Source organism: Trichechus manatus, unplaced genomic scaffold (genome assembly GCF_000243295.1).
Source record: "Trichechus manatus latirostris isolate Lorelei unplaced genomic scaffold, TriManLat1.0 scaffold00027, whole genome shotgun sequence".
In the NCBI taxonomy this organism is placed as follows: Eukaryota; Metazoa; Chordata; class Mammalia; order Sirenia; family Trichechidae; genus Trichechus; species Trichechus manatus.
This window is the reverse complement of record NW_004443963.1, coordinates 5228247-5253245: the sequence shown is the minus strand read 5'-3', so window position 1 is coordinate 5253245 and position 24999 is coordinate 5228247. Positions and strand designations below refer to the sequence as shown.

Genomic DNA, 24999 nt, shown 5'->3' with positions numbered 1-24999 from the left:
TACTAGAAAACAAAAAAAAAACTGTGTACAAATTGTGAAAACAAGACCCTTTAGAAAAAAAAAAAGTTAACATATTAAGGAGATAAACTGCAGAGAACAAAAACCCCTAAAAACTCTTGGTAGGAGGATAAACTGATAGAACTTATTTGGGAGCAGTGCTGATATAACACTACATTTTAAATGTTTCCTATATAAGAAGGTGGAATTATCTATTTGTGCCTACTATGACACTGTTCTTTATGAACAGTACTTTGATATATATGATGCATACTAGAAAACAAAAAACTACTGTGTACAAACTGTACCTCGGACCACGTAAGCACTGATTTATTTCCGTAAGTAAAAGTGGTACTTATGGAAATCAAAATTGTGTTAAGTGAAATATACTGTTGGACAGAAATAATCCCATCTAGCTATCAGCAATCAGTTTGCTTAACCCTGAATGGCAATTATATTCACAAATTTTTTAAATTTCTAATGAAATATTTCTAAATGTATTTTTACACGCAAGTATTTTTTTAAGCAGGTGCCAATATTGTATGGAACTGTTATGTTTAAAACATGAATGTCTGAAAAAAATCAAATACCTATACATCTTATTTTCATATTTTCATTACATATATTATTATACATGTTAACAACAGAAAGTAAACTGATCTCAGGCTTAAAGGGAAAAGAAAAAGCCAGCAACTTAAGGATAACTACTTATAATATCCTTTATTGTAAAAACCATCAGACTTTCAAATGAATTTAAAAACCTTTTCAATATTATTTAATGGAAAAGTCTCATATGGTCATGTACATGGAAAGTCAACATTTACTACTCATCTGTATCATTTAATGAAAAACACCACCATTATTGTACGCTTGGAAAACCTTCAAACCCATTCTCTAGTGAGTGCCTGTCATAATTTAAAGGGTATTTTCTCCACTCGAATAAAAAAAAATCTACTGTAAAGCTATAATAGTTATATACCAAAGCAAGACCTAGTTACATGCTTTACATAGTCCCATGAAAAAATAATTCAATTGCTCCTAATCCCTGATGCAAGGCACTTCAAAGCACCTGCACAAAATGTCCATGTAAACAGCAGTACATCATTTAAATAACATGAATGACTTTTACACAGCTTAATCTAGACTTAAGGAAAAAAAAGTTCTATCACAGCCACAGCTAAAAACATATTTAGATTCACAAGAATCTGTTTCTCTTATTATAAAGAGAAGAACGAGGCCTTATAATTTCCTGGGGGGTGGGGGACGACCCTTATAAATATTTCATACTAAAAAAACAGCATGCTCCCTGGGTATGTCTGAAATCAGAATATTCAGGTTGATCAGCAGTGAATGCAAATGGCATCTGAATACAGAGTTTTAATATCCACCAGACCTAGTAGTTGTGGACTGTTTGTAGCACCAAGGAAAAATGCACTAGAAAATCACAAAGGTACATAACTCAAACTAACCCTTCCATGAGGTTCACCCACTCCACAGTAACAAACAGCAATGATGGAAAGAGAGGATTCTTTAAATTACTGGCTTATTAGATTTATCTAGCAATAAAAATTCTGTATTATGTATTTTATGTACATTTCACATACATAAAGCACCAGTTTAAATGAGATTATCAAACACCTCCAGCATCTTCTTTTCAGCCTGAAAGTTCGTTTCTTACCACTTCCCATGTCACAGCCACAAAACCAAGGAGGGCAATATCAGAATCAGTGACAGATGTTGAGAGAGAAGTTCAGTTTCTTCTCTATCAAATTCAGGTTCTCAAGTAAAACACAGATCAAGGGACAAAATTTAAAAGGTCTACAATATTCTCTGGAACTTACCATCCCAGCAGAATAGTTTGTCTACTAGAGGATTAACAGACAGGTGGAGGCCAAAGCCAAGGCTCAATGCCCTGCCAGGTAAGGCTGGTTTAGCTCTGCTGCTGCAAGTCCATACTCCACATTTCTACTACTAAGCATCTCTCACAAATGCTCACCACTGGTAAAGCAAAGAGGTCCGAGTGTGAATTTAACTCAGGGAGCTATCCAACACCTCTAAAAACCACCAAACAAGACTCCACTGAGGGTTAGCTTCCTATATGAAAGCCAACACATATGCCTCTTTACCAGTGATAATTCGTATTATTAGCATGCTTTTCTTAGGCATAAAGGGGATAATGGTGTATCTAGGTCTATGCACAGTAAGTTAAAAATCAACTATAAATATTCAAATTGTTGCATTTAAATATTACAGATTAAAAGTGACTTGCAAAAGAAAATCAATTTCTTCATAAATGAAATATAGTTTATAAAAAACTGGAATGATGATGAAGTCACATATAAAAACTCATATACAAAAAAACCCCTACTTCTTCCTTCCAAGCTACCTAGTTCATACAGCTGATTCTATGACACAACTGTTCTGCACTATGATTATACCACTAGAGTAGAATACTAATAAAATACTTCAGTTCGCAAACTGAGGTTCACTTCTTGACCACTGCATTAAAACTGCAGCATTTAAGCAGAGTAGAGAAGCACCATTCTTAAGCACGGTTTCCTTCTTCCTGTGCTTGCATCCCACAGTGATTATTAAAGGAAGGAATCTGGTCTGTAAACAAATGGGTCATCCATTGCCCATTTGGAATGTCACTGAAAGTTGATTCTCCCTGTAATTCTGCACTGTCAGCTGCTGGGAGGAGTCAAGAAGAAGAGTGTTAGTTTATTCTGTTTAAACATTTCAAATTAGCAAATTCGAAGATTTTAACAGTCCACTGAAGGAGAATTGCTATTAAAATAGTTAAGCAAGCTTCTTGAATGGAATTAGAAGTTTGTCTTCTATTTTCAGATGTAGGACTTACAAATCCTCATCTGTTATTCCAAAAGGAAAACACAACTAGGATGACTTAGAGTCAGTGATTTAAAGAAAATGAGCTGTAAAAGTTTGTGTAACTAAACATTCAAATAACCATCAAATTTTCATCATCAATCTCTAGAGTTTTATATTACCATTCCCATTGTTCAATAATTTATGTTGATAATTTTTCCCCCAATCCTGATAAAATTAAGTATTTGAAAGGCACAAACACAGGGTGGGGACATACTCAGCCCATTTGAAGAGAAGCTGCAGAGTTCACCATTGCACGGATTCGCACCATAAGCACCACCATAAGCTGCTTCATAACCCGGATCATATTTTTCTTCCTTAACAGCCATCTTCCTGGCATCCTCTGTAAGGAGAGTAAAGAGAATTTAAAACTGATTTTGTACTCTAGTTTTGAAAACAGCTTTACTCAGAAATCATGATAACTTTTTTTTTTTGAATACTCATGTAAACATATCAAATGTATGCCTCTTAAGTAAAACAGATGGAATACATCTTTGGCTGTAATCTTTCAAACTCTTTGTGACACATGCTAAATTATCTCACACAAGTCATGAAAACCCATGACATTTCATTTTAGGTGGGCTGCAATGTCTCTTAGATCCTCAGTGTCTGCCAGAGTGTCCAGAGTAGATGGAAGACATTGGTAAAAGGAGATTATAATATCCATTATCAAAGCATTCTGGCTACAGATGTAATAATTTTTTTCCTTTCTCCTGGCTTTTAAATCCCCAACATACTTTTGGTGATGTACATATACATAAAATGAATTGAAGGGATGATAATGGTAACATACCTTGGGCAAGCTGTAAGTCAAACGTATACTGCACCTCCTGGACGTCTGTGTTTCGTTCAATGCCTTTCAACTGATCTCTTAAGTCCTTCAGTTTAATGTAATAATGAACTTTGTCTTGGGCTCGAGGAAACTGAGCACATCTTGCACTGGATGACGGCATAACATAGCACAGCTAGAATCATAAAATTTTAGAGTTACAGGAATCTGACAATTCTTCCGAATCCACTCATTATTGAGATTAGAAAATTTATCTTTAGTTGGGTTAATTGTTACTTATCACATCAACATATATAAAATCAGTAAGAGTAGTAGTGCTTAAGGTCAAACTTGTAATACTTATTACAAAGTAAATAAATCAAAACAATGAGGCTCCCCCCACCCCCGGTGTTCATCTATCAACTACGAGTATTTTCTTTTTAATAACAAATACATGGCTCACAATTTAAAAGGTACAAAGGGGTATACTGGGCATACAATGAAAAGTCTTCCCTCCCAACCCTATCCCTAGCCACCTAGTTCCCTTTCCCAAAAGCAATCAAGGTACAATCAAATGTGTCTTGATATGTATTCTCGCTTCCCTTTTAAAGAACATGCGGATAGTTAACATGCACTATTCCCTGTTTTGCACCTTGCTTATTTCACTCAACAGTGTATCTCAGAGATGATTCTATATCAGATATCTCTATCAAAATTAAAAAAGAGCTATCTATTTTAGAGCCGTGTACTAGTTTAATAATTTAACCAGAGCCCAACTGTGGATATTTAGGTTGTTTCCAATCTTTTGCTACTGTAAATTATTTAATTTTAAGTATGTGTGAGTATATTTGTTGGATAAATTCCTAGAAGTGAAATGGCTAGGGAGAAAGACATTGGCATTTATCATTTTGGTTGATCATGACAAACTGCCCTTCATAGAACCTGTACTAATTTATATCTCCACCAACAATACATGAGAATGAGGCTGCTGAATTATGGACATTAGCTGTAATTTGAAAATTAGCCTCCATATCATGTATACAGAAAAAAATATTTAGTTTTGGCTATGCAATAGTTAGCAAATCCTGATTCATAAAGATAACGTAGGTGCAAATGGTACCCGGTTTTATAATAGCATATTTCTCAATCTCAAAATATTCTTCAAGTGACTAGAAACTTTAATAAGCAGGATTTTTTTGTTTCAAAACTCAATCATTAACGCGATCTATTAACTGCTTATAATCCATAAGGAATAAATTTAAAGAGATAAATGCACCCACAGCTTATTGTAAGAGGTAAAATTAACCATCACGACATGATTCAAGTTTACTGATTACTGCACTACTGTAATCACAGATCCAAGAGATGTACCTGAGCCTTGTGTGGCATTTAATGGACAAGTCTGAAATACGCTACAGAAAGTAGTGAACTCACTTGTACAACTTCATTCAAAGAAAGCCCAGTCCAAAACCTACTTTACCAATCACATATTTGTAAGAAGAACAGAAGAAATTTTAAAAGGAGACTGCAAATGTATGTAGGTAGAAGAAACTTTATTCTGAGGTCTCCCCTAAAATCTGGCAGCACACGACACATAGGTCTGTACATGTGTGATTTTTAAGTTTTAAACCAAATTTAAACTATTTAAGAAGCAAAATTTGAAGCAAATGTCTGCAGAAACTCTGCAGAAAGTGAAAGTTTGAAAATCACTGTGTTATTTCATGCTGCCTTTATGTATAAACAATAGACCAAATGCCAGTCAGGTTGGCTGGATGCCTGCAACTGAAGAGTACTATTTGCATGACTTTAAAATGGAGTTAGGATGGGATAAATAGAGGGCAATTGGCAGTTTTACTAATCAAGATCATGCCTATATTTACATGTTTGTTTCACAACCAAGTAAGAGCTTGAATTTGACAAGTAGATGCCATTAAATGTTTTGAATAGTATATGAGTCAACACTTCTCAATATTTTAGCCAATTAATATAACACCATTAAGCCATTTGGCCAACAAATGTTTCTGTTTCTAATAAAACTATAACAATACCTGAATTAATCTATAAATATTAGTTCAAGTTGATATACATATTGCTCAAGAAAATAGTGTGGGTTTTTTATAGCATAAATTACAACGGATAGGAAAAAGGAAAAATAGTTAGAAAAAGAAAACCACAATTAGCTGATTTACAAATGCATTTCTAAAGACTTACAGTTTCTGTGTCTGGGATCTTATGGGGTTGAAGTCCAAATTCTAAGTTCTTAACCTTTACTCCAAAAACTTCTTTACTAAAAATTTCATAAATACCTAAAATGAAATACAAACATATTTAGGTTGCCCATAATGTCAGCAAAGCAAAAAGCTCAAATTTAAAAGTAAATCTTACATTTTCCATTAAACACGGCTATTCGTGGCTGATATTTCTGTAATTTCTGCACTAGAATACGTCCTCCTTCACGAAATTCTTTACTAAAATTGAATTAAAAAGTCATCAAAATATAAATACAACAATGTTTGTAATATGCTAAGTTCAGGCAATTTTCAAAGAGAGATCAAATCACCTATCTGTTGAACTTAGCTTCAACTAAATGCATATGATAGTTCCTAGAGTATCTGAGGAACCAGCATGGCCAAGGTTCCAACTTTCAAAAATAAATGTTATGTAATTACCTGGAAAGATCCTTGCTGCCTGGTGTTGTCCTTTCCACCATATTGGTAAATCCAATACCATACTTCCCTGGTAAAGTATGGTCATCCATATGATTCAGTTGGACCTCACTCAGCCCTGACATAAACAGACACTTCCCTGTGAAAGAGAGAAGTTTCATTTATTTCCATGTAAGGTCAGAGGTTTTTCCCCAGTGAAGTGATGTACTGTAGCAGTCTATATTCAAACTCTAGGACATTTTTAAACTGGAAACATAGACCAAATACTATACTGAGCGATTAATGTGTGCTGGGTACTATGCCAAGAGTGTTAAAAAGCAAAGATGTCACCTTGAAAACTAAGGTGCGCCTGACCCAAGCCATGGTGTTTTCAACCGCCTCATATGCGTTCAAAAGCTGGACAATGAATAAAACCGCAGATGACTTTTATTTTTATTTTTCCCATACAAAAATTTGTACATACATTGTTATGTGACCATAATTGCTCTCCCCATACTGTGACAGCACACTCCTCCTTTCCACCCGATTCCCCACGTCCATTTAACCGGCTCCTAACCCCCTCCGCCTTCCCATCTCACCTCTGGACAGAAGGTGCCCGTTTAGTCTCTTGTATCTACTTGAGCTAAGAGGCACACTACTCATGAGTATCACTTTATGTCCCACAGTCCAGTCCAATCCCTGTCTGAAGAGTTGGCCTCAGATATTGTTTTAGTTCTGGGCTGATAAGAGAATCAGGGGCCATGCTCTCTGCGGTTCCTCCAGTCTCAGTCAGACCATTAAGTCTGGTCTTCTTACTGGAATTGGAGTTCTGCACCCCACCTTTCTCCTGCTCCAACCGGGGCTCTCTGTTGTGTTCCCTGTCAGGATGGTCATTGGTGGTAGCTGGGCACCTTCTGGTTCTTCTGGTCTCAGGCTGATGAAGTCTCTGGTTTATGTGGCCCTTTCCGTCTCTTGGGCTAATACCTTCCTTGTGTCTTGGGTGTTCTTCATTCTCCTTTACTCCAAGTGGTTGGGACCAATTGATGCATCTTAGATGGCCACTAGCAAGCTTTTAAGACCCCAGATGCCACTCACCAAAGTAGGATGCAGAACATTTTCTTAATAAGCTTTGTTATGCCAGTTGACCTAGATGTCCCCTGAAAGCATGGTCCCCAGACCCCTACCCCTGCTACTCTGTCCCTCAAAGTGTTTCACTGTATTCAGGAAACTTCTTAGCTTTGGTTTAGTCCAGTTGTGCTAACTTCCCCTGTAATGTGTGCTGTCCTTCCCTTCACCTAAGATAATTCTTATCTACTATCTAGTTAGTAAATAACCCTCCTCCTCCTTCCCCACCCTCATAACCATCAAAGAATGTTTTCTTCTGTGTTTAAACCTTTTCTTAAGTTCTCATAATAGTGGTCTTATACAATATTGTCCTTCTGTGACTGACTAAATTCACTCAGCATAATGACCTCCAGCTTCTTCCATGTTATGTTTCATGGCTTCATCGTTGTACTTCATCATTGTGTAGTATTCCATTGTGTGGATATACCATAATTTGTTTATCCATTCGTCCGCTGATGGGCACCTAGGCTGTTTCCATTTTTTGCTACCGTGAACAGTGCCGTAATGAACATGGGTGTGCATATATCTATTCATGTGATGGCTCTTATTTCTCTAGGATATATTCCAAGGAGTGGTATAGCTGGATCGTTTGTTACTTCTATTTCTAGCTTTTTACGGAAGTGCTAAATGGATTTCCAAAGTGGTTGTACCGTTTTACATTCCCACCAACAGTGTATAAGTGTTCCAGTCTCTCCACAACCTCTCCAGCATTTATTATTTTGTGTTTTTTGGATGAATGCTAGCCTTGTTGGGGTGAGATGATATCTCATTGTAGTTTCGATATGCATTTCTCTAATGGCTAATGATAGTGAGCATTTCTTCACGTGTCTGTTAGCCACCTGAATATCTTCTTTGGAGAAGTGCCTGTTCATATCCTTTGCCCATTTTTTAACTGGGGAAGAAGAATACATGCCTTTGAATTATGCTGTTGGCGAAGATACTCAATATACCATGGACTGCCAAAAGAACGAACAAATCTGTCTCGGAAGACGTATAGCCAGAATGCTCCTTAGAAGCAAGGATGGTGAGACTTTGTCTCACATACTTTGGACATGTTATTAGGAAGATCAGTCCCTGGAAAAGGACATCATGCTTCGTAAAGTAGACGGTCAGCTAAAAAGAGAAAGACCCTCAACGAGATGAAATGACACGATGGCCACAACAACGGGCTCAAGCATAACAATTGTGTGGATGGTGCAGGACTGGGCAGTGGTTCATTCTGTTGTACACAGGGTCGCTATGAGTTGGAATCAACTTGACGGCACGTAACAACAACTATGCTAAGCCCTTTACATAGATTATCTCATTTAATCATCACAACTATTTTAGGAGATATAGAGACTACTTTTCACAAGTAAGTATGGTAAACAAACACCTGTTCAAGAATATACAGCTGGTCAGTGTAGGGAACTTTGAAACTATTTATTTTCCTTTCAAAGATAAACCAACCCACGGACAGAAACACTTAAAACACCTTGAAAGTAGAGGAAGTAAGTTCAAATTTCCCTAGTTAGTTCTAAAAATGCATACTATCACTTGGAGCCCCAGTGGTGTAGTGGTTAAGAACTCAGCTGCTAACCAAAAGGCCAGCAGTTCAAATCCACCAGCTGCTCCTCGGAAGCCCTATGGGGCAGTTCTACCCTGTCCTATAGGGTTGCTATAAGTCAGAATTGACTCGACAGCAACATGTTTTTTTAAATCATTTGCCCTAAATGTTTTTAATGTTACTCTTCGTTAATGAGCTAGAATTGACTTGACGGCAATGGATTTGGTTTTTTTTTTTTGGCTTTAGCTAATCAACTAGTATTTCCTGAAGGCCTATCACATGCTCCTTGTTCTACTAGGCACTGGCACGTAACACAACTTATATTCAGGATAATACTACAGTAGTTATACTTGGTTGTAAAGGTTACTGTAATAGTTATGGAGCCCTGGTGGCACAGTGGTTAAGAGCTATGGCTGCTTACCAAAAGGTCGGCAGTTCAAATCCACCAGCTGCTCCTTGGAAACCCTACAAGCGGTTCAACTCTGTTCAGCTCTGCCCTATAGGGTCGCTATGAGTCAGAGTTGACTTGATGGCAAGGGTCTGGTTTTTGGTAATAGTTATAGGGGATGGCATTGGGGTTTTTTTGGGTTAATACTATTTTCTGCTAGTGTAAGTAGAGAATATCTCCAGTCACAGCAATTGTAACTATTACAACCTGACTGCCAAGGATCAGTACGTTTCTTTCCTAGAAAATAAGGCCAGTAGATATCTGGAAAGGGCAGTTATTTTGTCTATACTGCCACAAAGATGTACTACAGTTACCATGTTTATAGGTAACAATTTTTTAAATCATTAAAAAAAAAAGTCAAAAGCAGTAAAACTCACTGAAAACAGTTTAAACAGAAATCACTACTTCTCATGCCTCTCCACTCTTACGCCAAAATGTTAACAGCAATATATCATTTCGAACCCTTTTATGTGTATACACACACACTCAAACATAGAAAACAAGACAACATATTTACACACACAATCTCTTTTTTTCTAAACACAACTTGGTTAAAAAAAAGAGCAAAAAAACAAAAACAACTATAAAGAAAGAAAATGTAGTTTAAAAGTAAGGTAGTTAAAAAAAGCAATCACTTACAAAAATGGTTTCCAGGTCCAGGGTAATGATGCCCTTTGTAAGCAGCCATTAGTCCTGGGTTTATGCCAATCTACACAGCAAAATATTTATACATTTCAGTCTTCAAAAATTTTACAGTCTTAGGATTTTTATGGGGGAGGAGTAAACAAAACTGAATTTATTAAAATACAAATTTAATTCAGCATCATAATCAGTACTGTTGAATTAATTGCCAAGCAAAGTATTCTACTTTGAGGGAAGCTATTGTTTTTAAAAACCAGTCTGACTACCTCATATCCCCAGGTCCTCCATCCCCACCCAACTGGGCTGCCTTCAGTCTGGAAAGAGAGAGATACTGGGACAATCAACCTCTGAGCCCATGTGCAGCCACAAGGCTGGTTCTCGACTCCCAACAAGCAGCTTACGCCACACAAGCTTCACAGCTGTCCCATGCTGATGTTTCTGACAGTTACTGATAAAAGCCAAAGTTCATAATAAGTGCTCTCCTCTACTGAGTCCTCACAGTGGTCATGCACTCTAAATTCACATGGGTTATTTCACTTAATCTTTGCAACCCTATGAGGGAGGTACTATAATCACCCATTTTACCAACAAGGAAATTGGTGTTTAGAAAGGGTAATGCTTGTCCAAGGTCAAACCACTTGGCAGGATTTGAACCCAAACAGCCCAACTCTGGACCCCACCCTCTTAAATACTCCCACATAACACAACTTCATGAAAGTGACAGCATTTACCACAAAGAGATTCTTAGAAATGGTTCCTTTTCAGCAAAATGCTATTTGCAAGATAACTGCTAAGTAAAGATAATCCACCTATGCTATTTATAAAATAAAATGAGAACAAAACATACTTACAATCACAATATCCAGATTGAAGGTCAAAATATCAGGGAGAGTCTTGGTTAAAAGTTCAGCTTCTGAAACACCATTAAAACGGTCTACTTTTCTTTTCACTTTAAATGTATCTGTAATTTTTTCTTGTTTTTCTTTTGATTTTGTGGACTTGCCAGGTTTTTTTGGTGTGGCAGGTTTTTTGGGTTCCATTGGCTTTTTTGGTTCTGTTGTTCTAGGTTTTCTTTTTCTTCCTTTAGGAGCCTCTGAAACATGATTTTTCAGTATGTAGATTCGGGAAATCGTAACTTACAACTTTAGGCAGCTTTCCTAGAAAAATCACCCTATCAACACTTTTTCCCTCTCCCCAAACTATGCTCTTCTAATTTCCAACATCAGTCTCCTCTGTAATATTTTCCCCTTCCTTCATCCCAGAATGGGTCCCTGGTGATGCAAACAGTTAAGTGTTCAACTACTAGCTGAAAGGTTGGTGATTTGAACCCACCCAGAGGTGCCTTGGAAGATAGGCCTGGCAATCTGCTTCTGAAAGGTCACAGCCTTGAAAACCCCATGGAACAGTTCTTCTCTACACGGGATCGCCTCAATGGCAAACACCACCACCACCACCCCAGAGTAAATTCATGTACCCCCACCTCCCACCCTCCTTCCCTGCTAGCTGCTCTTGGGAAGGAATGCCCATAATAACCATAGACTTGATTTTCCACACAATCTTATTTGGCATCCTGGCCTCCCCAGAGACACAAAACATCCATGTACCATTTCATAGAAATTCTCAATGTAAATATATAAATTGATAAGTAAACAAATGAAATAGGTAGATAGAAAAATTGGAAGGAAGGGAAACCTTTTAATTCAGTTTTCCTATAATGTCCAGCAGTAGAAAACCTAAAATGGCTTGTGTACTTGTTTAAGAGATTATGGGTGCATATTCTGTTCCACACGTGGCTGAACAGGTGAACTTAGAAACTGCTGAGAATGAAATCTTAGAGCAGCAGTATTTTTCAAAAAGCAAGACTAGGCATCTTATCTCAGGACCTAAAGCAGAGCTTCTCAACCTCAGCAGCACTATCGACATTTTGGCTTGTACACTGTAGGATGTTTAACAGCGTGCCTGGCCACTACCCGCTAGATAGATGCCAGTAGCAGCCTGCCAGGCATGATAATCAAAAATGCCTCCAGACAATGTCATATGTCCCTTGGGGAGCAAAATCACCTCTGGCTGAGAACCAGTGACCTAAAGTTACCTATCAGGAGGGCTTGGTTTTCTTATCCTTAATTCTTCAGCATCTTTCCTAATTTCTCAGCCTCCTACCCCATCCTACTGCTGTTTGGTGTTTTCCCATCTGAGCCTCCCAAGAACAAGGTTCCTCCCTTCTGCCTCATGCTGATTTACCATCGCCTTAAGGGCTAAGGAGCCCTGGTAGTGCAGTGGTTAAGCACTCGGCTATAACCAAAAGGTCAGCAGTTCAAACCCACCAGCAATTCTGCGGGAGAAAGATGTAGCGGTCGGCCTCTGTAAAGATTTCAGCAGTGGAAACTCTAACAGGCAGTTCTACTCTGTCCTGCAGGGTCGCTATGAGTCAGAATCGGATCAAAGGCAATGGGTTGGGTTTTGGTTTTCTGGTAAGAGCCAAGGGGGCTACCACTACTGGCTTGTAGCTGGGGAAATTCTAGTGCTCCCTGCCCAGAAAAATAGGAGAAGCAAGGGCAGGAGGTAGTTTTAATACAATGGCATTAGACTACAGTCCCCCCAAAACTATAAACCAAAACTTTGAGCACATTTCTCATACAAATACTGCTATACTGGTGAAATCATCACCTTCTTTCTACTCTTACCTTCTCTCTACCTACTAGGTAGGTAATGACGTATCATTTCAAGCTGCTCTTCCTTCCAAAATCTGTTCTTCCTCCTAACTTCCTATCCTGGTGAATGACACCTCCTTCATCCAACCACTCATGCCAGAAACCTGGGAGTCACTTCCAGACTCTTCTTTCTCCCTTGCCCTCCCCACATGAAATCCATTAACTATGCCCAGGTGATTCTGCCTCCTGAGTCTTTCCTAAGTCTGTCCTTCTTCATGCCTTCTGCTATGATTCAGGTCCTCCTCATTTCCTGCCTAGATTATTCAAACAGTCTCTAATTCATTCCTTGCCTACAAGCTCTACCTGGCTCTCTACTACCCAGTCTATCTTCTATTTCCAGAATGACCTTTTTAAAACATCAACCTATTTAAGTCATTCCTCTGCTTACACTCTCTCAACAGTTCCCGATTGCCTTCAGGTTAGACTGCCTTCAGGTTAGACTATAAACCCCTTAGGATAAAATACAAACCAAACCTGCCCCATCCAGCCTCACCTTTCACCATTTCCTTGCTACACCCCCGACTCCAACCATACAGACTCATCCTCAGATGTTTGGCTGTGTCATGCTTCACATCTGTAACTCAGCACATCCTGCTCCTTGGTCTGGAATCTTCCCTAGCCCCTTCTTCTTGGGGATAAAATCTCCTTGCCTTTGATGTTTCAGAGCCCCGGTGTCATCTCTCTGCTCTGGGAAGCTGCCTTAGTCGTCAGCCTGTGTTAGGCGCCACCCCTATGAGCTCCCAAAGCATCTAGCATCCAGAGCCCCCTTCATCACTTGGCATGCCGAGGCACAATGTGGGCTTCTTTTCTTTTGCTTTTTTTTAACTCGACTAGATTATGAGATATTTGAGGGCAAGGTCCATGTTCTTTTACTCCCCAGAGTGTATCACACGGTACCTGGCACGTACTAAGTACTTAAAAAGTGCCTGTAAAATAAAGGAATTTTTAAGTTTTCTGGATTAGAACAGTGCTTTGTTTTAGGGACTTTACAAGATTAAATGGGCTTTTACCAACTTGCCTGGAGGCCCCTCAGTCATGGGGAACATTGTTTCTAGGAGAAAATGTATCTAAATTTTGAAAATACATAATTTCCCATACACAATCCACAGGATGATAAGTTAATTAATATTTCAGTGCCTACTATGCACCCAACACTTTTAGATGAATTCTCTTATTTAACTAATTCTGTGATGTGTTACAGTCATTTACTTATTCATTACTGAATGCCCACTATATGCTAGGCACCACCGGCAGTGCTGGAGATGTGTTGAAGCTTAACCCTCTAGTGGGAAAAAACAGACAACAAACATAATCAATAGGTAAATCACTTAACACATTGCTGTCATTGTTAGTTGCTGTTGAGTTGATTCCAACTCACAGTGACCTCATACGTGTCAGAGCAGAACCGTGTTCCATAGGGTTTTCAACATTGTGACCTTTTGGAAACAGATCGCTAGGCCTATCTCCCAAGGCACCCCTGGATGGGTTCAAACTGCCAACCTTTCAGTAGTAGTTGAGTGTTTTAGTGTTTACGATAGAAGAGGGGAGATATAACATGTTAGGAAGTGACAAATGCTAGAAAAAGCTACACAAGGGCAAGGTGTTTCATGAGTGCTGGGGTTTCGGGAATTGTGACAATATTAAATGAGACGGTCAAGGTAGGCCTCACTGAGAAGGCACCATCTGAGCAAGTCTGGAAGGAGATAAGGAGTTACAGCCATGTGGCTATCAGAGGAAAGAATGGTCCTGAGAGGCAGTAGCCAGTAAGGGTCCTAAGGTGACAGCATGCCTGACATGCTTGAGGAACAGTAGGCAGCCAGTATGGCTGAGCAGAGCCAGCCGGCTGGTGAGCGGTAGGAGATGAAGTCAGAAAGAAAGGGCCAGGGGTGTAGGGTTTATAGGTTACTGTACCAACTCTGGCTTTTCTCTTCATGTGATGGAAAGCCACTAAAGGGTTGTGGACAGAGAAGTGACGTGATTTGACTCACGTATTAACAGGGTCACTCCAGCTGCTGTGAGAACAGGCTCGGGGCAGGGTGGAAGCAGGGAGAACAGTTCAGAAGCTACTGCAATAATTCAGGTGAGAGACAATGATGCTTTGGAACCAGTGGCAGGGTGAAGAAACTTAAGTTCAGAGAGGCTGAGTAACTTGCCCAAGATCAAACAGCTGACAAAAGACGGCCAGGATTTGAACAAAGGTTTGTCCTACAAATGGATTACATTTTTTAACTCTAAAATTCAGCATTAAACCCTTTCTTAAAGTGGCTAATCCAACAGCTAATTTTCTAAACTATTACTGTGAAAACTACCTTGTACGAGCTCCTGAGCAGGAGCTGGAACTGAAACTTCTGCTGGCACTTGCTGTTCGTTCATGGTTTCCATATTAGGAGCTTCAGCCAGCATTTGTTGAAATGGGAATGTATAAAAAGCTTGAGCTTGCGGAAGGGAATAGCTGAAAAAGAATGATTCAGTATAAGATATAATGACAATAAAATGTACTCAAACGTAAGCTTAAACGATCAGCTGTAAATATCCTTCAGGATCCAATATTTTGTAACCAGACTGTAATAGTTATTAGAGCAGATAAAAGGGTTGAAGAGAAAGAAGGAAGATCTATTCTTGTATTTATACATTCACCCAATCTTTACTCAGTACCTACTAGCCAAACATTAACTCTCACACTGTCTAATGACAAGATGTGTCATCAGTAAAACTTACAAGACCTGTCAAGTCATCCTGTACTTTCTTTGAAATGAGATCATGGGAATTTCCAAGTAGAGAGACTTGAAAGGCCTGCCAGTCAGTCTACACTGGGCTAAAATATCCACAAATAAATTTTCGTCCCTACCTTCAGTATTTAATCATCTTGTCCCAAAGAGGCCCTCCAATCTAACTTAAGGTTCTCTTTACGTTTATTTGCCTGTTTACTTATTGGCTTTATTTTTGCTTTTTTTGTTTTTGCCACTAAGTGAGGGCTAGAAATTGTTATTTTGTAAATATCTGTTGAATTTATGAAGAAACCACTCTAAAATTTTCTTTTGAACATGATTTAAACTTTGTTCAAAGTAGTCCACTCAGTGTAAGGAACACAGGCCTTCAAAGAAGACAATTTCAAAAATACGTTTCTGATGACCATAAACCACTTTCTCAGACCATTGCTATTAGTACAAGTTAGGAAAGTATGCACTTACTTTATGAAACTTAAGTTACAGCTAATGCCAAATGATGCCATTAAATATACAGTAGAAAGAAAAACACTGGGAAATAAAATGGGAAAGTACCATCTACCATTTGAAGAGAAATGTCATGTTTTCTGTGGCAAGATTAGCTACTTATCAGTTTTTTTCCTACGTGACATGTGGAGAAAACAAGGGACTTGGAAAGCAGAGATTACAAAGTCAACTAGCACACTTTAAATGGGCAAACGTTATGGGGTGTAAACCATATCTCAATGAAACTGTTTTTGAAAAAGGCAAACTAAAGCGTCTCCTGGAAAAGCTTAACTGGCCTAGGCAGACACACAGGGTAACACACTACACGGTGTATGCTGGTGATGCTCCAGGATATGCAGGGGCCCCATCCCAATCAACAGACCATTGGAGAGGCATTCTGACTTCAAGATATTATTAAGCTAAGCTAGCTAAGAAAACGTTGAGAATTGGGAGAAAGATATTAAACGATATCTTAAGAGTTTTATTTCCTTAAGTATACTGTTCTCAAATTATATAAATACCATACCATTAATAGCTCTTTTCAATAAATCGTTAAAATGCTGGTTGTCCAGCATTTATGATTTAAAAATTCTAGTGAGAAGTTGGATATGGCTGGGTTACACAGAGGGATCTTGAGTGGCCACCCTGTGGAAATTCTAGTCAAGCAAACTGCAACTTGTGATTGTGGCTGTGGCAGTTTCCAGAGATGCTATATCCTCTTTAAGCTTGACTATAAACATTTAAAGACACATGGTAACAATAAATGAGTAGCAGTAAGTAACTTAAGTAATAATAAATAAATAAAGACATAATGGTTGCTTCCTAATCTGTCACAGCATCAGGAAGGCAACCCTGTGTTTCTTGCTACCTCTCAGACTTTTACAGATATGTCCCATTTTTGAGCATGTTACAAAAATCCAAACATAAAATGTATAAGTTAGGGAGGCACCATTCATACTACAAAACAAACAATTCTTCACTTTACAAAATAAATTCCCAAAATGTGGCTCCCTCAGTATCTTTAGTGGTCAGAAATTTTGGGGCTCCAAATCGGAAAACTTAAATTTAGGAATCAGTCAGCTGAAGAACAAGTGAAAAATAAGAAGGAAAAAGCACCTGAAGTTTTATATTATTAGAGATACATATCAATTTTTGAAAAAAATTCAGAAACTTGACTAAAATATTGATATATCCCTTACTCTTTCTAAAAAAGATCGGTGGCAGTTTATATTAAGTTAAACAAGGGCAAAAATAGAAAAATAAAGTAATGGAAACTAACAAGTGTTAGTTCTGAGGTAATGTACTATCTTTGAACATTAAATTTGGCCTCAGCTACTTAAAAGCTTCCTAACAGCCAGAACAAAAATATTTGGCAGAAAAAAGTATTACGTTTCCACAAAAAATGTTCATGAACTTTAACTTTCTATCATCTAACAATGGTTAAATTTGTAAGCAGCATAAACCTATTTTAATCTTATTGTGAAGCTATTTCTTTTTTTTTTTTTTAATTGTGCTTTAAATGAAAGTTTACAGTTCAAGTCAGTTTCTCATACAGAACTTTATACACACACTGCTGTGTAACCCTAGTTGCACTTCCCATACTGTGACAGCACACTCCTCCTTTCCACCCTGGATTTCCCATGTCCATTCAACCAGCTCCTGTCCCTTTCTGCCTTCTCATCTCACCTCTGGACAGGAGCTGCCCATGTATCTACTTGAGCTAAGATGCACACTCTTCACGAGTGTCATTTTATGTCTTACAGTCCAGTCTTTATCTGAAGAGTTGGCTTCGAGAATGGTTTTAGTTTTGGGCTAACAGAGAGTCCGGGGGCCATGTCCCCAGGGTTCCTCCAGTCTCACTCAGACCATTAAGTCTCGTCTTTTTACTAGAATTTGAGTTCTGCACCCCACTCTTCTCCTGCTCCATCACGGACTCTCTGTTATGCTTCCTGTCAGGGCGGTCACTGGTGGTAGCTGGGCACCATCTAGTTCTTCTGGTCTCAGGTTGATGGAGTCTCTGGTTTATATTTCAGAATTCTGCAACGTTTCTGAACAATACCTCTGAATGAGAGGGACACTGACAGCAGAACATTGGACTGGGAGTCAGGAGATCTGGATCCAATCCGAGTTCAGACACCAAACGGCTGGCTCACCTTAGCCAAGTCATTCACCCTCTGTAGGCTTCCATTTGCACCCCCATTCCCTGGGTGGTGCAAACAAGTAACGTGCTCAGCTGCTAAGTGAAAGGTTAGAGGTTCAAGACCACTCAGAGGTAACCTGGAAGAAAGGCCTGGCGATCTACTTCCAAAAAATTAAGCCCTTGAAAACCCTATGGAGCACAGTTCCACTCTCACACGAGGCTGCCATGAGTTGAAGGCAGTTCAAGTCAGTTTCTCATACAGAACTTTATACACACACTGCCGTGTAACCCTAGTTGCACTTCCCATACTGTGACAGCACACTCCTCCTTTCCACCCTGGATTTCCCATGTCCATTCAACCAGCTCCTAAAGGCAACTGCTTTTTTTTTTCCCCCTTTGAATCATAGTGCTCCAGACCTCACAAGGAAAATTAGTGGTTGGGTAAAGTGATTTCTGGTTCTTTGTATATGGAAAATGTGCAGGAAACAAGGCTAAATCTGTTCAGATTCAGGACAGATGACAGTTTTTAAAAATATAACTCCTTGACATCAAGATCGTAAGCACGATGAATGCTTTTATTTCCCCCTGTTCACTTTTTTCCCTCATCATTTGTTTGTCCCAACTGTGCTACCTCTGTCCTTTTCCTGCTGGTCACCCCTTCCTGTCTCCTTTGTTTGCACCCCCCCTTCTCTTGAATCACAGTGCTTGTGAGATTGGTTCTAACTGCGGTCTGAGATTGATGAAACTGTGAATTTTCCAACAGTCTTTCTCAAAACACACATACACACACACAGTTGAGTGAGTGAATTCAGATTTTGCTGTATTTCAAAAAACTAAATATTCAAGGTTTCTCTAAAATTAACAGCTGCAACTTCTTTGTTGTTGTTAGGTGCTATCGAGCTGATTCTGACCCATAGCAACTCCATGTACAACAGAACGAAACATTGCCCGGTCCTTCACCATCCTCACAATTCTTGTTATGCTTGAGCCCACTGTTGCAGCCACTGTGTCAATCCATCTTGTTGAGGGTCTTCCTCTTTTTCGCTGACCCTCTACTTAATACTCAGTTATTTTCCACTATTTTAAGTTCCTAGTTTCTAACTACATTTATCTCCACTTAAACAAGCATATACAGTGAATGCATACAAACTAATGATCAATTGTAAATAATCCAAATGCTCAACTAAAGGGGACTATTTATATAAACTATTAAAAGACTGCATTTGATATTTTTATGAGGAAGTGTGTGTACTCACCAAATACTGGTGGGTACTTATTGTGCACAAGCAGTCTACTAGAAACTGTGAACACAGAAATTTAGAATACGGTAGAGTCCCCAGTTGGTTTAACTATTCCTCATATAGTATGATTTCAAGTTTCCTCATTATTTGGTCGTTTTTTGGTGCTCAGAATCAAACAAAATGCTCCAGTTAGAGCCTCATCAGTCTGAAGACAAACAGGGCTATAAATGTCCTCATTTTGGAGACCATACTATGGAACCTATTACATTAGCTTTATGGGCACCCACATTATACTACTGATTCAGACTGAGTTTGCCATCAACAAAAAACTGCCCTTCTATCATGTCTCCCTCATCCCACGTATATCCTTAATTTTCTTCACCTGAGTAAAAGACTGTGCCTCTTTTTGTAAAAGATGATTCACCATTCCAGTCAGTTGGGATTTGCCTGGATTCTGAATCAGTCTATCAATTCCACAAACCCCTCCCAGAGTTGGGTCACTCACAAATTTCCTCAGCATGCCATCAACATCTTGATGTTGTTAAACTGTTGGAAACAACAAAGTTGGGAATAGAGCTACATGGCACATGAGTATAGGCCTCTCTTCGAACTGCCCTTGATTCTTTCAGTATTAAACCAGTTTGGATTTCACCTAACCGGACTGCCAACAGCCCTTCTCCATCTTGCCCACAAAGATAAGCAGTATAATACAGTTAGTTGTTAGCTAGGGAGGCAGAATTTGTAGCCACATCACCTGGGTTCAGATTCTATTTCTGCCTCTTCCTAGCTGTGTGGGCAAGTTCCTCAACCTCTTTATGCCCAGCTTCTACATTTGTGAAGTGGGAATAACAGCACCTATCTCATTGGTTATGAGGATTAAATTACTTAACACATATAAAACACTTAAAACAGTGCCTTACATACAATAAATTTGCTAGAATAATGATTAATAATTAAAGATAGCATGAGATAATCAAAGATTGTAGGTACCTTCTATCACAGATTCTGTCTAGTCTGTTTTGCTTGTTAGGTGTCGTCCAGTTGGTTCTAACTCATGGTGACCCTATGTACAACAGAATGAAACACAGCCTGGTCCTGCACCATCCTCACAATCATTGCTATGCTTGAGCCCATTGTTGCAGCCACTGTGTCAATCCATCTCATTGAGGGTCTTCCTGTTTTTCACTTACCCTCTACTTTACCAAGCATGATGTCCTTCTCCAAGGACTGGTCCCTCCTGATAACATATCTAAAGTACGTGAGATGAAGTCTTGCCATCCTCGCTTCTGAGGAGCATTCTCGCTGTACTTCTTCCAAGACAGATTTGTTTGTTTGTTCTTCTGGCAGTCCATGGTATATTCAGTATTCTTCACCAACACCGTAACTCAAAGGCATCAATGCTTCTTTGGTTTTCCTTATTTATTGCCCAGCTTTTGCATGCACACGAGGCAATCAAAAATACCATGGCTTGGGTCAGGCATCTCTTGGTCCTTAAAGTGACATCTTTGCTTTTTAACATTTTAAATAGGTCTTTTGCAGCAGATTTGCCCAGCGCATGTGTCATTTGATTTCTTAACTGCTACTTCCAGGGGCACTGATTGTGGATCCAAGTCTAGTCTAGTCTAAAAGGGAATGAACCTGGTCTGGTAGGTCCTCCTGTTTTTTCAATTTACACTGTAGCTTAGTGGTCACTAGTTCCTTTTTAATATGCTCCATAACCATTGGTAAGTAAAACTCAAGCATTTTGTTAAGGATCAATGTCAATAAATTAGAGCACACACTCCACCTTTTAAGTAAATAGGGACCCATGTGTTTATACTCAGGCTTCATTTTCCCTCACCTGTTGTCTACAAGTCCTCAAAGATTGCTGTAATCTGGCCTCTCATCTGAAATACAACTCATTCAGGCCAGGAAATATGATTTCAGCTAAAGCAGCTAAAAGCTCTTTTAAATGCCCTTATTGATCTTAAGCTTTGAAACGCTTACAGACATTCATTCTGCCGTTTCCAGTCTGACATTTTCCTTATTATGTTGTTGTTCGGCGTCATCGAGTCGATTTTGACTCATAGCAACCCCATACAACAGAGGAGAATTGCTCCATAGGGCTTCCTAAGCTGTAATCTTTACAGAAACAGATTGCCAGGTCTTTCTCCTTTGGAGCCGCTGGGTGGGTTCGAACTGTCAGCCTTTCAGTTAGCAGCCAAGCACTCAGCCACTGCACCATCAAGGCTCCTTATGATGAAATAACAAGATGTAAGTGTCCAGCATGAAATGCTCCAGAAACGATAGTTGTGGTTATCAAGGTTGCTCATAACCACACTCTATGGCAGAGATGGTGTTTCATTTTTATAGGTGATGAAAAATCAAAATCAGAACCGAGTATGTTTTCTGTCATCTGCTAACTCTATGACATTGTACTGTGCACAAAACCCAAACCTTTCTCACCCTTCTCACGTCCAAGCCTAACTTTATAAGTCGTCCCAGTTATCTTTAACATTTCTAGAAAGCCTGGTCTCATTTGAAGATTAATCTGTATTCTTAGTGGTTGTCATGGATTGAATTGTGTCCCTCAAAAATACATCATCTTGGCTAGACCATGATTCCCAGTATTGTGTGACTGTCCACCATTTTGTCATCTGATGTGATTTTGCTATGTGTTGTAAATCCTACCTCTATGATGTTAATAAGGTAGGATTAGAAGCAGTTATCTTAATGAGGCAGGACTAAATCTACAAGATTAGGTTTTGTCCTAATTCAATCTCTTTTGAGATATAAGAGAAGCGATGAGAAAGACAGGCGGACCTCATACCACCAAGAATGTAGTGCCAGGAGCAGAGTGCATCTTTTGGACCAGGGGTCCCTGGGCTGAAAAGCTCCTACACCATGGGAAGATTGATGACAAGGACCTTCCCTTCCTCCAGAGTCAACACAGAGAGGAAGCCCTCCCCTGGAGCTGGCGCCCTGAAATTCGGACTTCGAGCCTACTAGACTAGTGAGAGAATAACCGTCTGTTTGCTAAAGCCATCCACTTCTGGTATTTGTTATAACAGCACTAGATAACTAAGACAGTGACCCATGTCACTTCCAGTTATACTACTACTTTCCAACTTTGGTAGATGTCCTTTTCATGCTTGAGATCATTGGAAGCATACTAATCTCCTTATATAATTCCGCCTTTTTCCTCTCTGGGTTAGTTAGACTGTAAGTGCTTCTTGTGACTCTTGAACTATTTTTGCTCTTTAGTCTATAATCCACGGAATTTTTTTCTATTAATTTTCCAAAATAAAAAGTAAATTAATTCTATCCAGCTCCATCCCTTAATCATCACAAACTTGAGAGTGACAGGGAACTACTGTCTCAGGATTACAAGGGGCCTGAGTCATCTCAGAAATCCCAATGAAAGATTCTTTGTAACACAGTATTCTCCCTATCTCCTGAAGGTGAAAATTTTGCAGACCAAAATAAAAAATGTTTTACAGCCCAGTGGATGAAGTTAAGACAGAATACTCAAGTCACGCTTTGAGCTGAACAGTGTACCAGAGTCCTATTATTTTACTGCATAGGACACTGAATAAGGTCTTACAGTGAGTGTTATAATTCTTTTGATGGTAGGCTTTACCCAGATTTCAATTCTGCTCTGAAGTAAGATCATGAAAGTGAGAGAGATTTCCACAAGTTCTGGTGAATTCTCTCATTTGTAAAGGTCTTCTGAGAAAGAACTGGAGTACTTTATTCAGCAATTTGATCTATAACATTGGGCTGCTCTATACTTTATTTCTGTATATCTCTTCTCTTAAACTCTAAGACAATTTATTCTGGTTACAGTACTTAGTATGCCCTTTGTAGTCTTCACTGACAGTCAGTACGTACCTTCAACCTAACACTGATTCACAGCATGTCAGAACTGGATTCCAGAAATGCCCTTATTTTACAGACATTAACAGGTCCAGAGAAGTGTCTTGCTTAAACTCAGGGTCCATTAGCCACTGAGAGTCAGAATAATCCTACATTAGGTCTAACATTATTTTATTCCAATGTAAATCATCTTTTTTTTTTATTTGTTAAGACTGTCATCATATTTAATGATTTCTCATTTGGCTTTCCGAATAAGAGTACAAATCTCTAAATCTCTCCTTTGGCAAAACCTTCTCTCCATGTACCTCATACTCCCCAAAGGACATATTAAAAACAGATTCTTAAGATCGTCCCCAAACCCACAGTAAAACTCAGGACATTTTTGGATTGATTTCTTTCAAGTGTCACACGTATTTCCAGAATTCAAAAGCTCCAGCATAGCACTATTATTTACCCCGTGACCCTTGATGTTGTTTTGAGTAAATCTCTGGGGAGAAAGCCACGGTAAATCAACTAACTTTAAAATGAAAACTCCTGGAGTTTTCCTCGACATAGAGCCGGATACGTGTGATACTCCATCTTTACAGCTCTTTGCATAGGTAATAGAGGGTAAAGGAACTTGTAGCCAAGAATGGCGGCTGGAAAGCAATATTCTCTGGAGACGGCTGGTTGGTCACCAACACATTTTAATGCCAGTCAGCTATCGTGAGGAAATGAGAAACTGCCCACATGCAGGAGGTATCCTCTCCCGACAGTCGGCGGCCGCGGGGGCTGGAGCGGGCCCACAGTGCGCACGCGCGGTGCTGGCCTTTGTACTCGGGATAGGGCGTCTAAGACCCCTGCGTGCGTGCGCGCGCCCGCCCGCCCGCCGGCCCCGCCGCGAGGAGCGCTGGGGGAGGGGCGGTGCTCCGCCGCGACCTTACCTGCCCGCGTTTTCCTCTTCCATTCCCTGCTGCCGCTCGCGTGTGCGGCTTTGGCTGCCAGGCAAACGAGTCTCTGTAGTAAGATCGCGTACGTACAGCGGAACGACAATAACTAGACACTTGACCCCAATTGCTGGAAGAACTGGGGCAGTAGCTGGCGCTCAAGCTCCTCCCCCAAGGTTTTAGTTCCCCCCTCACCCTAATAGTGACCACTCCCACCCCCCCTCACTTCTCGGGGCGCTTCCGCCTGCTCGGAGCCAAATCCCACGCCTTGTGGTCGTCACGTGATGGAGGGCAGCCCAATCACGTTCACGCCTCGTTAGATTTTTCAACTTCGCCGCTTGGACTTTCGGGAACGGTGGAGGATATAGAGTGGGAGGGGGAGCGGTCAGCTGACGTAAGCTTTTGTCCGTCATTGACTCTTAGGTAGTGGGCACGGTGCGAGTGACATGGTGATGGGTTCCGGTTGCACTGTATAGGTGCGCGGTTGTGCTTGTCAGGATCAGTGAGGCTCTAAATGTTGAGTCCTTTCCACTCCAAATTTTGTCCTGCTTAAGACAGTGTTTTGCATTAATCATCAGATAGTGTGATGAGGGGAAAGATGTAAGAGGGACCAGTCCCTGGAGAAGGACACCATGCTTGGTAGAGGGTCAGCGAGAAAAGAGGAAGAACCTCAAGGAGATGGGTTAACACAGTGACTGCAACAATGGGCTCAAAGGTAGAGGGTCAGCGAAAAAGCCCTTCACGCTCCATTACCTATAGCGATAATTGTGAGGATGGCCCAGGACAGGACAGTGTTTCATTCTGTTATACATAGGGTCGCTATGAGTCGGAACCGACTCCAGGACGCCTACCAACA

The 24999-nt window shown here is 39.7% G+C and overlaps 1 protein-coding gene across 2 annotated transcripts; it reads right to left on the bottom strand.

The window, feature by feature from the left end:
* Positions 1–601: 601 nt before the first annotated feature.
* Positions 602–24330, bottom strand: TDG (thymine DNA glycosylase). Of its 2 annotated transcripts, none has more exons than XM_004373772.2 (10): positions 24141–24330; positions 15079–15221; positions 10910–11151; positions 10056–10125; positions 6322–6457; positions 6038–6120; positions 5864–5958; positions 3677–3848; positions 3101–3226; positions 602–2685 (listed from the first exon to the last, which is right to left on the bottom strand). In XM_004373772.2, the coding sequence occupies exons 1-10, from the start codon at positions 24161–24163 to the stop codon at positions 2543–2545; spliced, it is 1233 nt and encodes a 410-aa protein (XP_004373829.1). In that variant the 5' UTR covers positions 24164–24330; the 3' UTR covers positions 602–2542. The 2 variants fall into 2 exon arrangements, with proteins under 2 accessions (XP_004373829.1, XP_023584745.1); XM_023728977.1 differs by having other exon boundaries at positions 628–2688.
* Between the last annotated feature and the right edge of the window lie 669 nt (positions 24331–24999).